At 39.0% G+C, this 15314-nt stretch overlaps 1 protein-coding gene across 1 annotated transcript in view; it reads right to left on the reverse strand.

The window, feature by feature from the left end:
• Window positions 1-15314, reverse strand: part of Sec63 (SEC63 homolog, protein translocation regulator) — a 77783-nt gene that overhangs the window by 23102 nt on the left and 39367 nt on the right. Inside the window, exons 7-13 of the mRNA XM_036168868.1 lie at window positions 13570-13620; window positions 11969-12077; window positions 9113-9207; window positions 8885-9017; window positions 6178-6270; window positions 4925-5079; window positions 3635-3782 (exon numbers count right to left, since the gene is read on the reverse strand). Of these exons, the coding sequence (XP_036024761.1) occupies window positions 3635-3782; window positions 4925-5079; window positions 6178-6270; window positions 8885-9017; window positions 9113-9207; window positions 11969-12077; window positions 13570-13620 (784 nt within the window). The remainder of the gene's footprint in view (window positions 1-3634; window positions 3783-4924; window positions 5080-6177; window positions 6271-8884; window positions 9018-9112; window positions 9208-11968; window positions 12078-13569; window positions 13621-15314) is intronic.

The raw sequence follows: 15314 nt of genomic DNA on the forward strand, positions 1-15314 counted from the left end.
CTATGAAATCCTTGTGTGCCCAGACCAATTGGCAAATAGTTCAGCTCCCCAGACCTGCTGAACTACTAAATCACTAACTGCCCTGCTGAGTTTAGGAGACAAGCTGGCAGGAGACACACAGCTTTGTTTCCTGTGCTCAGACCATCCCCTCACCTTGAGGAGGCCTAGTGGTTTCCCAGAGCAATTGACTGAAAACAAAAGGAGTTTTTACATATCAAGGTGAGAGATAAAACAACATTCCTGAGGAGGCAGGGAACCATGTGCCCAGGGAAAGAAAGGGCAGGCATTTTCTGTAGAAAGAGACAGAAGGGTGTGGCCAGAGAGAAGAGAGGACAGAGGTTCTATAGAGGGTAAGCAGATCTCAGGTAGTTTTCTTAGTGCCAGGAGTAGAGAGCAGCAGAGATGAAGAGGACACAGAGGATGAAGATGAGGCTGGAAGCATAGGAGTTTAGTAGTTAGCAGGACTATGGACTAGGGAACTGGACGGAAATGAAGCTATGGAAATAGGATTTCATCCCAGAGAAATACAGTAGGTGGATATAGAGCTCGGTATGTCTTGAGTTATTCCTGCCTTGAATGCCTGGTGGAGCTGCTGCCATTGTTGCTGTTATAACAGTGACTTTGACCACCACTACTACTGTTTCTGGGACTGCCATTTCATAATTGGTTACTACAGCTAGCACAGTGGAGACCCTGGAAGCAAAAGCAGCTACCACAGTTAATTAATCTTTCATTCTATTGGGCATGGCAAATTTAAATAAATAGTTATATACATTTCCATTGGCTTTGAAAGTTATAATTTTACAAACTCAAGTTCCATTTGCTCTCGGGATACCATCTTACAAGGACTCCAATTTGCAGTAAGGCTTGTTAAGGAAGGGAATGGCTCGGCTGCCTTTAGCCTACCGACTATGGGTGGGTTAAGACTTCTGTTGGTCTTTTCTGTGTTGAACACACAGATTGCAAGCCCAGCGCCACTTAGAGATCTTTGGCAACAGTTAACTGCAGCTCTCACACAATTGAGCCTGTATGATAATGAGTATTCAGAAACGGGTAATGCCTGGGGGGCGCTCACCAACCTCAGACAGAACGCCTGTGTGGCCTGGACAGGTGTCTCCATGACAGGTAAGGAGGTCAGAAGCTCATTTTTTAGGAAAAGGAGGGGACCTGTAGGGCCCTGGCCCCGTTTTGGGTAACTGTTGCCTTGCTTGCTGACCTTGACCTTGATATCCTCCCTATGCTAATTCTCTGCGAGATTCCACCCTCCTGAATGCTTAAGGGATGTTCCTTGTCTGTGTATCAAGCATATTGGGCATTAACAGCTTAGATGCAAGACTGTAAAACATCAGAAGCGGGGTTGGGGATTTAGCTCAGTGGTAGAGCGCTTGCCTAGCAAACGCAAGGCCCGGGGTTCAATCCTCAGCTCCAAAAAAACCATCAAAAGCGAACTTCTGCCCTCTGGGGTTCTCCCATTGTGCTATAAGCTTGTATTTAAGACCTCCTCCCTCCTTCAATAAATGGCATTCTGGCATTCCGCATTCAAAAAAAAAAAAAAAAAAAAGAAGAGGGGGTCAAGATCATGATGGGAAAACACACACAGACAGCTGACCAGTGCTAGTTGGAGCTGACTCTAGACTGACAGCTCGGGAACATGCATGGGACTGAACTAGGCCCGCTGAATATGGGTGACAATTGTGTGGCTTGATCTGTTTGTGGGGTCCCTGGCAGTAGGTCCAGGACTTATCCCAGGTGCATGAACTGGCTTATTAGAGCCCATTCCCTGTGGTGGGATACCTTGCTCAGCCTTGATACAATGGGGAGGGGTTAGGCTCTCCTTCAACTTGGTATGCCAGACTTTGTTGACTACCATGGGAGGCCTTACCCACTCTGAGGAGTGGATGGGGGTAGAGTGGGAGGGAGGGGGAACTTGGGTTGGTATGTAAAATGAAAAAAAATTTAATAAATAAATATATTAAAAAAACCATTACATTCTTTTATGGTGTGGAATGTTTGTTTGATAATGCAAAGATGTGTTGCATTCTTTTATTCTGTGAAGCTGTGTTACTGTGCCTGCCTAAAACATCTGACTGATCTAATAAAGAGCTGAACAGTCAACGGCTAGGCAGGAGAGACAGGTAGTGCTGCCAGGCAGAGAGAATAAACAGGGAAGAAGAAGAGAGAGGAGTGAGAAGGGAGGGGAGGATGCCAGTGACCAAGCCACACAGCCAGCTACAGCGTAAGAAGGAAAGAAAGAGAATAAAGGTAAAAGCCCAGAGGCAAAATGTAGATGGAATCATTTAAGTAAACAAACCTGGCTAGAAACAAGCCAAGCTAAAGGTCAGGAATTCATAAGTAAGAATAAGTCTCCATGTACTTATTTGGGAGCTGGGTGGTGGGCCCCCAAAGAACAAAGAGCATTAAAAAAAAAAAAAAAATCCCCAAAACAACTACACTTACTTTCTCAAAGATAAACCTCTTCAAACATTTTTCTAAGCATCTATGTTTTACATTTTGCATTTACATTTGTTATAATTGATTATAACAAAGATTATCTCTTAAGTCCCAAACCAATTTAGATAAAAACCTAAAACTCCCAAATGCAGTTTTTAAAGACTTATTTTCACTTTATATATTCCTGTGTGAGTGCCTGCAGGTATACATGTGTGTACATGTGTGGCTGGTGTTAAAGGAGTGTGAGCTACCAGGTGGGAGCTGTGAATTGAACCTGAGTCCTTTGCAAAAGCAGCAAGTTGTTTATTCTTTTCTATTCTTTTTTTTTTTTTTTTTTTTTGAGTTTTGAGGGATTTTTTTTGTTGTTGTTACTTTCGGTGTTTTGAGACATAGACTTCTCCAAAGTCTAATTACAATGACATCATTAAAATGTTTTAAAGACAGACACAGTGGCCCATGACTGTGTTGTAGAATATTTTAAGATGTGTTACATTTGTTTTTGCTGTGGAACATTTGTTTAATGATGTAAAGAATGTGTTGCATTCTTTTATGTTGCATTTGTATAACTCTGTGAAGTTGTGTTACTTTGCCTGCCTAGAACAGGCATTGCATTGTATTGACTGGTCTAATAAAGAGCAGAACTGAACAGCCAACAGCAAGGCAGGAGAAAGGTTAGGTGGGCCTGGCAATCAGAGAGAATAAATAAGAGGAGAAATCTGGGAAGAGGAGACCTAGGAGGAGAGATGGAGGAGGACTCCAGGGTCCAGCCACCCAGCTACACAGAAGTAAAGAAGGGTATACAAGATAAAGATTAAAAAAAAAAGCCCAGAGGCAGAAGGTAGATGGGATAACTTAAGTTAGAAAAGCTGGCAAGAAACAAGCCAAGCTAAAGCTAGGCATTTATAAGTAAGAATAAGTCTCCATGCATGTATTTATTTGGGAGCTGGGTTTCGGGCCCCTCAAAGAGCAAAGAGTAAAGAGTGAAAAACAACCAACAATATGGCTGTAATATCAGCACCCATAAAGACAAGATGTCTCCAAGTCTGAAGAAGCCTGGACTACATAGTAGATGCAGGATAGACAGGACAATACAGTGAGATGGAGGGAGGAAGGAAAAGAAAGAATGTGAGTCAACTGAATGAGACCAAATCCTGTGATGTGCAGCAGAGAAAGCCCCACTTACCCTGTGACTTTATATCCATAGTCACATAGGGAAAACTCCCAAGGACTGCCATTACCTCTTCATATTTGTCATCTTCAAGGAAGTGCAGCAGACTATGACGGTCTGATTCTTTTAAACTGACCAAATCCTGAATAGTTTTAATTTTGTACTAAAAAAGAAAAAAACGGAAAAAAAAAAACAAACAAACACAATAAAATTTTCATAAGATGAAAACTAGCGGCATGCTGACCAAAATGAAATCCTGCAACTTCAGAAAAGAGTTAACATTATGGACATTTCAAAGCAAGACCACTAAAACCAAGGTTGTTTGTTTATAAATTCATTACAAGCTTATTTTTTTTTAATTAGAAAAAAAGTACAAAAATAAAATATGTTCATATAGAATATTGACTTAAGAACTATAGTCCTAAATTTATTTATTTTCAGTTATAAGCATAAAAATCTTCTACAGGTGGCCTCTAAAGGTTTCACTATGCAGTAAGTTAATACCTTTAATACTCCTTTAATACTACCAAATACAAAGCCTATCTTCTACTCACTTCTACTATATACAAAGTAACTTTTTCTTTTGTGTTCTTAAAACAGGGTCTCACTGTGTGGCCCAGGCTGGCCTCATCTTCACTACTTAGACTAGGCCTCAAATTTACCACAGACCTCCTGCTTCAGCCTCCCAGTGTATTGGGTACATGGCTCATACTACCACACCCAAAAAGTCAAGGTTATAATCTACCAAAATTATAAATTTAGTTTCTTATATTTTCCAAACTATTTCTAGATATTCAAATATTTACAATATTTTCTAAAAAAAAGAAATGATCTTTATTTAATCAGTGTATCCTCCCATGCACACACATGCCCCCCAACCCCCATAACTAACTGGTATTGAACCCAGGATCTTGTGCACACCAAACAAGCATTCTGACCCCTGGACTTCATCATCAGTCCACCAATACTATTTCTGAGAATGCTCCATTTTTTATTTTTGTTCATACTCAACTATAACAAGTGCCCAACCTTTAAGTCAAAAACAAAATGAAAAGTATATGATGTACTCTTACTTGGTACATACATTTTTGTAATGTAAAAATAAAATATTAATTGCTAAAATTCACTCAACCCAAAATAGTAATTCTATATAGTAAAATATTATACAACCACCTAATTAAGAAATACTAACAAAAGAGATTATAAATCTAAGAAATCCACAGTAGCCAAGTCTAGAAAACTTTATTCACATGACCTTATAATCCGACAGGTTGCTAAACTCTGACTAGGAAGCAGTCAACAAACCTTTTTATGGTTGGAAACTCTCCTAAGGTTGTCCTCCTCAATGTGAGGGAGCTGCAGAAGGGGAGACTTAAACTGCTGGAGGCCTTGGACAGCCATCTGGGAGAGCTTCATACAGTTTTCTAAGGATGCCAAAGTTGGAGCACGAAACTCCCTTTCTTAGAAAGAATAGGAAAAAGAGAAACAAAACGGCTGTACTTTATACTTTCATTACAAGGAATAAAAATCACACTGACATTCAACACCTAAACTTCAACATGGGATACTGATTTTTTCCTTTAAAAACTACAGAAAAATGTTAAAATACATAAACTTGGTCCAGTATGTACTACTCTTTAACAAGTCCCTGTATATATCCAATAACAGTAAAATATCAGGCATGCTCAGTAGCATCATAAAGTGGTGGAGAGCACCTGGAATCCCAGTACTTGGGTGGCAATCCTAGCACTCACAGAGCTGAGGCAAGGCCAGCGGAGGCAATGCAGTAAGATACTGCCACAACACACACACACACACACACACACACACACACACACACACACACACACGTCCTCAGCTGGGCACACTACAGCAAAGCAGTAACCTTACTGCTTAAGAAGCTACGCGCAGATCTGGCTACAAAGCAAGACCCTATCTCAAAAATAAAAGAATAAGTAAATATTTTGTGTTTTTAAATTTATTTTTACTTCTTGAAGGCAGCAAGGTCTCCCTATGGAGCCCAGACTGGCCTAAACTAGACTAGACCCCTGCCTCAGCCTAACAAGTAAGGTTACAGGTGTAATCCATGCCTTGCTGAAATTCTTTGTATTTACAAACTCCAACAACAGTAAATAAGACGGTATTATCAATATTTCCAAATTCACTTTAGCATTGCCAAGAACTAAAATCACCCACAACAAACTATAATCAAGTCTTTTTTTTTTTTTTTAGCATTTTAGCATCTCCTTTCCCCTAACAGCCAAAAACTGCTTTTCTTTTCACACACACACTTACAAAAATTACACACTACACCAAAAAAAAAAAAAAAAAAAAAAAAATCACTGTTAAAATAACTCAAAAATATTGAGGAAAGAAAACATTTAAAACACGAAAAATAAAACAATGAAAAGAATGAGAAAAACCACGAGCAAATCCGAGAAACATGATCGACTCAGTATACAAAATTATAATTAAATACTCATAAATCTTTAAACTGTGAAGTATACTGAGGAAATGCTTGCAGGAAAAAGTCCAAATTAATTACACTTCTTCCTCACCTTCACGGCTCCTGGCCATTATTATTAGCTGGCAGATTACATTAACCATTTCTTGAAGCAGAGCAGGACATTTTTTCAGCATGAACTGTTGATCTAGGAGAAAGAGGAAAAAAAAAAACAATCCTGAAATAAACAATTCTAACATTACAGTGAAAATACCTTTCCCATTTGAAGGCCAAGGCTAAAACAAACATCCTGGCCCTTAAATATTTCACATAGTCTCAGAATTTTAATGTTTTAAAGAATGTTTCTCCTCAACTTCACTGCAAAAAGTAGATGCCATTACTAATACAAGATGTAGCAAAGCCCAAATTTTAACAAATGGTACAATTATATTATTATAGTCATTCCTTACTTTCTTTAAAATAGTCCTCATCATGAATTCAGTTCTAATCCTGCTATCTTTGAGAATGTTGTTTGTGCTGTTAAGTTCCTATAACTGTGGGTCAATGCAAAGACTACGAATGAGAATAAGGTCAACTCAATACAGAAAAGAGGAGGAGGAAGTTAACTAGGGGGGTGACTAAGCTTGTAAAAGTGCTTGTGGTGCAAGCCTGACCACCTGAGTCCAATATCCAGAAACAGACAAAACAATGGGCTGGCAAGATGGCTCTGCAGTGGTTAAGAGCATTGGCTGCTCTTCTAGAGGACCTGGGTTCGAGTCCTAGCACCAACATGTGACTGACAACAGTCTGTAATTATAGCCTCAGGGGATTTTTTTTTAAAGGTTTATTTATTTATTATGTATACAGTGTTCTGTCTGTATGTGTGCCTGCACATCAGAAGAGGGCACTAGATCTCATTATAGATGGTTGGGAGCCACCATGTGGTTGCTGGGAATTGAACTCAGGACCTCTGGAAGAACAGCCAGTGCTCTTAACCTCTGAGTAATCTCTCCAGCCCCAGCCTCAGGGGATTTAATATCCTCTTCTGGACTCTTCAGGCACTGAACACATGTGATACATAACACTACTGCAGGCAAAGTTATACATTAAAATAAGTTAAAAAAAATTCTAACAGGCTGGGAATGTAGCTAGATGATAGAGTATATGCACAGCACATGTCAGGTCCTGAGTTCAAATACCAACAAAACAGAAAAAAAAATGATATATCATCATCATCATCATCATCATCCATCTGAGGGGCCAGAGAGATGTTTCAGCAGTTAAGAGCACTAGTAGCTGTTGTGGATATCTCTCTGAATAAATAAAATGCTGATTGGCCAGTAGCCAGGCAGGAAGTATAGGCAGGACAAGCAGAGAAAAGAATTCTGGGAACAGGAAGGCTGAGTTAGGACACACTGCCAGCTGCCACCATGAGTACCAACATGTAAGACACTGGTAAGCCATGAGCCATGTAGCAAGGTATAGATTTATAGAAATGGGTTAATTTAAGGTAGAAGAACTAGATAACAAGAAGCCGGCCATGGCCATACAGTCTGTAAGCCATATACATCTATGTGTGTTTACTTGGTTGGGTCTGAGTGGCTGAGGGACTGGCGGGTGAGAGATTTGTCCTGACCGTGGGCCAGGCAGGACTGGAGAAAACTCCAGCTATAAGCTGCTCTTCCAGATGACTTGAATTTAACTCCCAATACCCACAGTGGCTCACAACAACTTGTAACTGCAGTTCCAAGGAATCCAAAGCCCTCTTCAGGCCTCTGTGGTACCAGGATATAGATGAAGACAGATAAAATTAACTTTTGAAACAAAATTCATTAGATATGGTACTCAACCTAAAAAGCAGGCCCCCTATGTATGAGAAATGACTAGTAAAAATGAATATGCCTGTATAGATACACAGAACATTAGTAACAAAATTACTAATTTATTTCAAAGTAACTCCAATGACAATGCCTAAAAATATCCCTTCCTTCCACCCTAAGCATCCTTCCTAGCACTAATACCAAACGGTCTTATTTTCAGGAGTCCTAGATTGCATCATTAGTTGAATGAACAGTGATGGGATGGTAAGACTTTATTCAGAAAGAACATTTACTTTTTAGGATGACAAGTAAAAGTTTCAACAGAATGAAATTCTACAGCTTAGAAGGAGATGACATTCAAATCAATGATCTCTCTGGTAACACTTCCATCTCAACTCACAGCTTTTGTTTTAAAGAATAGGTATTTCAAACACTTATGAACCTTTAAGTAAAAATCAAATCTACTTCTCTGTAGCTACTACTGAGAAACAGGGGGGAATAATGTTGGATTAAGAGGGTCAGATATTTGCTGTAAATATGCTTTTGTTCCTCTAAAAATCTTTCAAGTTCTTTTCTCAAAAATCACTAGATGGTGATGTAGATCTATAATCTCAGTCCACAGGAAGCTGAGGGAGAAGGGTCTTCAGCTTGTGTCCAGCCTGAGCAGCAGCAAAAGTTCAAGGACAGCCTCAGAAACATAACTGAGACTATCTCAACAACCAAAGCCATTTAGGAAATTCTTCTGCTAACCTGCAATTGTTAAACACTTCATATGGAATATATGATCTTGAAATAATACATTTTTACATCCGCCAAAGCATCTGACGTAGACTTCCAAACTATTTGTAAAGTAATTATATACAAATAGATCTTTTAAAGGAATATAAACAACTATTTGATTGAACAAAAAAAGATCATCATCTAAATGCTGAATCACCAAGACTACTTACATCTGTTGCTTTGGTCCCATTAAAACCCTTTACATAGTAGAGTCACAAATACCTTCTTCCAGGGTCTCAGGAATTTTCATTCTAGCAAGATGAGACAGTAAAAGAACTCTGGCCTTCAGGCTATATGGACAGGTAAGTGGAGGCTCATTCTTCTTTAAATTTATGCTGCCAATTTCTCTAATTAGCTAAGGCAAAGAAAAATAATTATTCAGAAACGTATCATGAATCATTCACTTTTGTACTTTATTGCTTATCAAGAAATGTGTAAGATCAGCCTAACCTGTGGTATTAAGATATTATCTGTTGGCCTGCTTGTGGCATCTTTATTATATTGAGGATCAAATTCAGAAGCTCCAGCTAAAACCATGATGAGCCCTATGGAAACAAAACAAAATAATGGTAAATAGATGTTTGCTTGCCTATTCATTTCTCCTCCTGAGATAACTACAGAACTGAGAACCCTACAGTTAAGCACCTTTCTAATCATGCACAATGCAATGCTGACAGTCATCTGGCCTCCACTACTGACAAGTAAATTAATATTTCCAACTAAAACAAAAGAAACTACCTTTTTAAAAATGTACACAATTGTTACCTATCCCAAGTGAGTATAAGTGTTCATCAAATTGAGGGCACAAAAGGCCTGGGAAAATTAAGATCATTTAAAATAGAATGTTCTATACTAAGCACGTGTTTGTAGAAGCTGCTAGAGAGCACTAGTACTTCGTATGGTGTTGGAATGCTGTAAGTAAATGAGTGGCCGTCAGTACAGACGTAAGGAATTACCAAGAGTGGGAGATTCTTATTCCATGACTTCTCAGAATATCAAGTAAATGAGTGGCCGTCAGTACAGAAATAAGGAATTACCAAGAGTGGGAGATTCTCTTATTCCATGACTTCTCAGAGTATCAAGTAAATGAGTGGCCGTCAGTACAGAAATAAGGAATTACCAAGAGTGGGAGATTCTTATTCCATGACTTCTCAGAGTATCAAGTAAATGAGTGGCCGTCAGTACAGAAATAAGGAATTACCAAGAGTGGGAGATTCTCTTATTCCATGACTTCTCAGAGTATCAAGTAAATGAGTGGCCGTCAGTACAGACGTAAGGAATTACCAAGAGTGGGAGATTCTCTTATTCCATGACTTCTCAGAATATCAAGTAACCAAAACTTCTGGAACCTTGGAGAAGGTTATGGAAATGCACATAATTCCCCGCCACATGTATTATTATCCTAAAAGCTCTATACGGACGGACACTACGATCATCAATCACCCTAACCATGACTCTTACCTTTCCTTTAACACAGACGAGAATCTGTGCTAACAAACAAAGGCAGGACTAGACACTCCAGAGTAGAGACGACAGCTCTGTAACTATTCCTTACTCTTGAGTGTCTTCAGATGTGCCGACACACAGCAGCACCGTAAACCTCTGACCTACTACAACGCCTGCCCCCCCCCCCCCGCCAAAAAAAATGTTTTTTTGAGACAGTGTCTCACCCTGTAACTTTGGCCTGGAACTCCACATGTAGACCAGGCTGGGCTGGAACTCACAAAGATCTGCCTGCCCTGGCCTCTCAAGTGCTGGGTTTAAAAGCATGCACCATCACTCCAGGCTCAAATATTTTCACAGGGGTGGAGGGAGAATAACTGTTCCAAAGACAGCTGAGGGAAATGTAAATAAATCCTTCAGCTAAAAAATGCTTTGTGACAGAATTATCTGAGACTAAGGAACACTCTCAGAAATCAGTATCCCACGGGCAAAACAAAACACATGAACCATTTTTATAAGGAAGTAAGATCCTATATTAATATTTCAATTGGATATAAGAGTACTCTGTATGCACAACAGAAAGTAATACTCATTCTCTTCTATATCCTATATTCACTATACACAGTATACACAGTGAAGGTTCACAGACGTTTTTGTTAATTATATCGTGTATTGACCATATCCATCCCTTCCCTTCCAGCTAGCACTCTTCCTTTTCCCAGTCTTGCTTCAACTTTCATGACGTGTGTGTGTGTGTGTGTGTGTGTGTGTGTGTGTGTGTTTATGATGTTATGTGTACACATTAAAAACCTAGGATCTATTTGAGAGAAATAATGTAATGTTTGAGTCTCATTTATTTCACATAATATAATTATCTCCTGTTTAACCAATTTTTGTGAAACTTCCCTAAGTTCATTCTTCCTTATGGATGAATAAAAAAAAAAAAAATGGTGGTTGCTATATATACCACATCTTCCTTACCCACTTTTTTACGGACAGGCACCTAGGTATATTCTGCAGCTTGGCTATTGTACACAATGCCACAGTAAGCACAGACGCAGAGGTATCTGACTTGGCTTCCTCTTGGTATATGCCCAGTAGTAGTATAGTAGCTTATCATATGTTCAATCTATTCAAAGAGCTTTGAGGACTCATGTACAGTGGCTGGACTAACTGACATTCTCACTAGCAGCTGCATCCTTGCCAGCTTTCGTTAATCGTTTTCTTATAACAGCAAGTCTGACTAGAGGAAGACAGAATTCTTCCTTCTGAAACACTGAATCCTTGGCTAGCCTGGACTTTACTATGTAGCCCAGGCTGGCATCAAACTTGGGGCAATCCTCTTAGCTCTCCCTTTTTGAGTACTGGGATTACAGGTGTACACAATCACACCAGGTTTTTAACTCTTCATGCATTCTAGAAATTCATCCTCTCTCAGTTGTTAAGCTACCCAACATTTCCTCCACCTTGTAGGCCATCTCCTTCCTCATTTAATTGTTGCCTTTGCTATGTGGAAACCTGGTAATTTTATACGCTTTCATTAATGACATAAACTAGTCATCTGGGAAGACAGAACCTTAACTGGGGAAATGCCTAGATCAGACTAGCCTGTGGGCATGTCTGTGGGGGCATTTTCTTGATGCTAATAGAGGAGGTACCACTCTTGGGCAGATGTGCCTAGGCTGTATTAAAGGCCACTGAATGTGAGGCTGAGGAGGAGCCAGTCAGCAATGGTCCTCCTGGTTTCTGATTCAATCTGATGAACTATAAACTGGAATCTACTATAGAGTTAAGAAATATATAGCAACATATAAATGACTCAGAAAACAATGCAACAAACAGCAGTTCCTTAGGTTTACTTACGTTTCATATCCATATTTCGAGTTTTATAAACAAAGTATGTATAAATCTGTGTTGTACGTATTAGAATCTGGTCTCCACTATAGCGTATTGACCGATACCACCAAGAGCCCTAAATACAAATAAAATTGAACAAGATATAAAGCATGAAAAATTATAAATATTAAGCTTGAGGCAGCACAATATTTTTTGTGTGTGAATTTTCCAAAAATTTACTAAGAGCAATGAAGTGCTTGAGCTTGTTCCATATTTCAAAAACTTACTTAACAAATACTCACACTGTCAGACATCTAAACACCAATACAAATCATCAGGCATGATTAAAATGCTTTAAGTTTTAGGCAGAAACTGTTTAAAAGATAAAACAAGAATAAAACCACACTCATTGCTATAAGCAAATAAAGTGGTTTCTACTACAAAATTGGTAAGTCTAGGGACCATTTTATAGCTGACATATTTTCATTCATGTTCTCATGAGATTGGATCTTACACATCAATCCTACAGAGAGGTCAAGACAGATGTATAATAGGACTTATGGAGCCACACAAACTCAAGGATCAAAAAGAACACATGACACAAAGAAATGAAAGATGACATAAACTTTTTTGGTAGCTCTTCATTATATAGTACTACACAGTTATTTTTTTAAAATGAGTGGCTAGGGATTGGGGACATGCCTTAGTGGCTAAGACCATGTACTGTTCTTATAGAGAACCTATGTTCTGTTACCATCACCCATATCAACTAGCTCATAACTATCCAGCCCCAGGGGATCCTATATTCTCTACTGGACTCCTTGGACACCTACTCTCATGTGCACATACCCTACACACACATACATAAAAATAAAAAGTAAAAAATAGGCTGGGCGTGGTGGTGCCTTTAATCCCAGCAATCAGGAAGCAGAGGTAGTCTGAGGCCAAACTGGACCACCTATCAAGTTGCAGGCCAGCTAGAGTTAGGTAGTAAGACCCTGTTTCAAACAAAACAACATGTTTAAAAACATTATGTTGAATCGATTTGTGGTATTATGTTCCCCCAAAATATTGTGCACCCTAGTAAATTTATCTGGGGTCAGAGAACAGAACAGCCACTAGATACAGAGGCTAGAAAATGGTGGCACTCACACCTTTAATCCTAGCATTTCAGAGACAGAAATCCCTCTGGATCTCTGTGAGTTCAAGGCCACGTTGGAAACAGCCAGGCATGGTGACACATGCCTTTAATCCCAAAAAGAGAGCCTTTAATCCCAGGGAGTGATGGCAAAACAGAAAGATATATAAGGCGTGAAGACCAGAAACTAGAAGCATTTGGCTGGTTAAGCTTTTAGGCTTTGAGCAGCACAGTTCAGCTGAGATCCATTTGGATGAGGACACAGAAGTTTCCAGTCTGAGGAAACAGGATGAGCTGAGGAACTGGCGAGGTGAGGTAGCTGTGGCTTGTTCGGCTTCTCTGATCTTCCAGCGTTCACCTCAATAACTGGCTTCAGGTTTGATTTCATTAATAAGAACTTTTAAGATTCCTGCTACATCGATTAAATTCTAAATCAAAATCTTATGAAGCAACTACCTCAATACAATCAATATAAAATGGTAGAACTTACCACAACAACAGGAAGGATAACCATAAATGCCAATCCATATACAAGTAAAACCTAGAGTTAAAGAGAAAGCAGTTATGCCTTGGTCTGGTAAATTAAAACATTGTTCAGACTTACAAAGAGGTCCCACTATTAAAAGCACTCTGTTATTTGATCCTTTATAATGAAGGTACCTTTTGGGGTTTTCTTGTGGATAGTATAGCTGAAGTACAAACAGATCACAGAGCTTGTACTAGGCACACAGGTTAACAGTGTTACTATAGTCAAACTCTAGAGCTTTTATGTCTGCTATACAAATCACCTTTTAATTTTCTATATACTGATGTAATATAGATAACTGCAAAAGTTTTATAAATTATGCCTCCCTTCCAGTCAAGCACTTTCTATAGTCACATCTTGTGAGTAGTGCTGTGAAATAAATTATAAGCCCTTACAAACTAACTCTAGTGCCTAACTGCAAACGTGCCATTTCATTTTTATTTGATAGTACTATTGAATTTTCGCCTACAGCTTCATCTGAAATCTGTTAGCCATCTTCCCTTTCCTGTTATTCCCACAGCAGCCCTAAGTATAATAGATGCACGTATAAGCAGCAAGTATACAAGATTATCAATTTTAATGTCACAAAATAGGCATTTTCAAAACAAACTACAGATAAACTGTGTGTATTTTGCTTTTAAAGTTTAAAAAAGGCTCCTCAGACCAGGCTTAGTAGGTAAAGGTATCTGCCTCCAAGACTAACTAGCTGACTTCCAGCTCCAGGACCCATATGGTAGGAGAGAACCAACTCCACCAAGTTATCCTCTGACCTCCACACATATGCTGTGACCTGGGCAGCCCTCCCCACCTCCGCCCCCCCCCCCCTGCAACACAGAGAGAGACAGACAGATAGACAGACAGACAGACAGACACACACAGACACACACACACACACACACACACACACACACGCACACACGCAAGAGAGAGAGACACAGAGAGCGAGTGAGAGAGTTATACATTTAAAATAAGGAAAGATTAAGTTAAAATAAAATAGCTCCTAGATAATTACTTTCATGAAACCTCAAGTAGAGAATCATCAATTTTTAAACAATATATTAATTAAGACAATTCCTGATGTTTTAGGGCTGCAGCAACTATCAGAGATAGAAGCCTGTCTGATGTCCCACTGCTTCCTAGTATGGAATAGGTATATTTCAATTAACATAAAGTAGCTTAGTTTGAGCAAAAGTGAAATGAATAAGTTAAATTATGAGTTTACCTTAGATAAATATGGCTACCATAAAATCCAATAGTTCTCAAAAAAATATTAGGACACTAACCAAAAATACTTTCAAAATAAATTAGCAAAACTTGACGGTTTCAAACTTAGAATACATTACTGCTGGGCGGTGGTGGCACATGCATTTGATCCCAGCACTCAGGAGGCAGAAGCAGGCAGATCTCTGTGAGTTCGAGGCCAGTCTGGTCTACAGAGTGAGTTCTAGGTCAGCCAGGAGAAACCTTTTTTCAAAAACAACAACAACAACAACAACCAAACAAACCAAAAACAAAATTAGAATCCATTGTTCTAAACCAGCGTGTAATGAGAACCAATTCTTTTCTCTTGCTATGTAGCTTTCAAAACACAGTAACAAGTAAGTGCATGCAAGAGTTTCTTTGTGAAAGTTTCATTATATCACACCCTAATACAGTAGAGAACAAAAGTATATCAAGAACATCAGAACAGGCCTTATTTATTTAAATGC

The sequence above is a fragment of the Onychomys torridus genome, chromosome 19, assembly GCF_903995425.1.
Source record: "Onychomys torridus chromosome 19, mOncTor1.1, whole genome shotgun sequence".
Classification (NCBI taxonomy): Eukaryota; Metazoa; Chordata; class Mammalia; order Rodentia; family Cricetidae; genus Onychomys; species Onychomys torridus.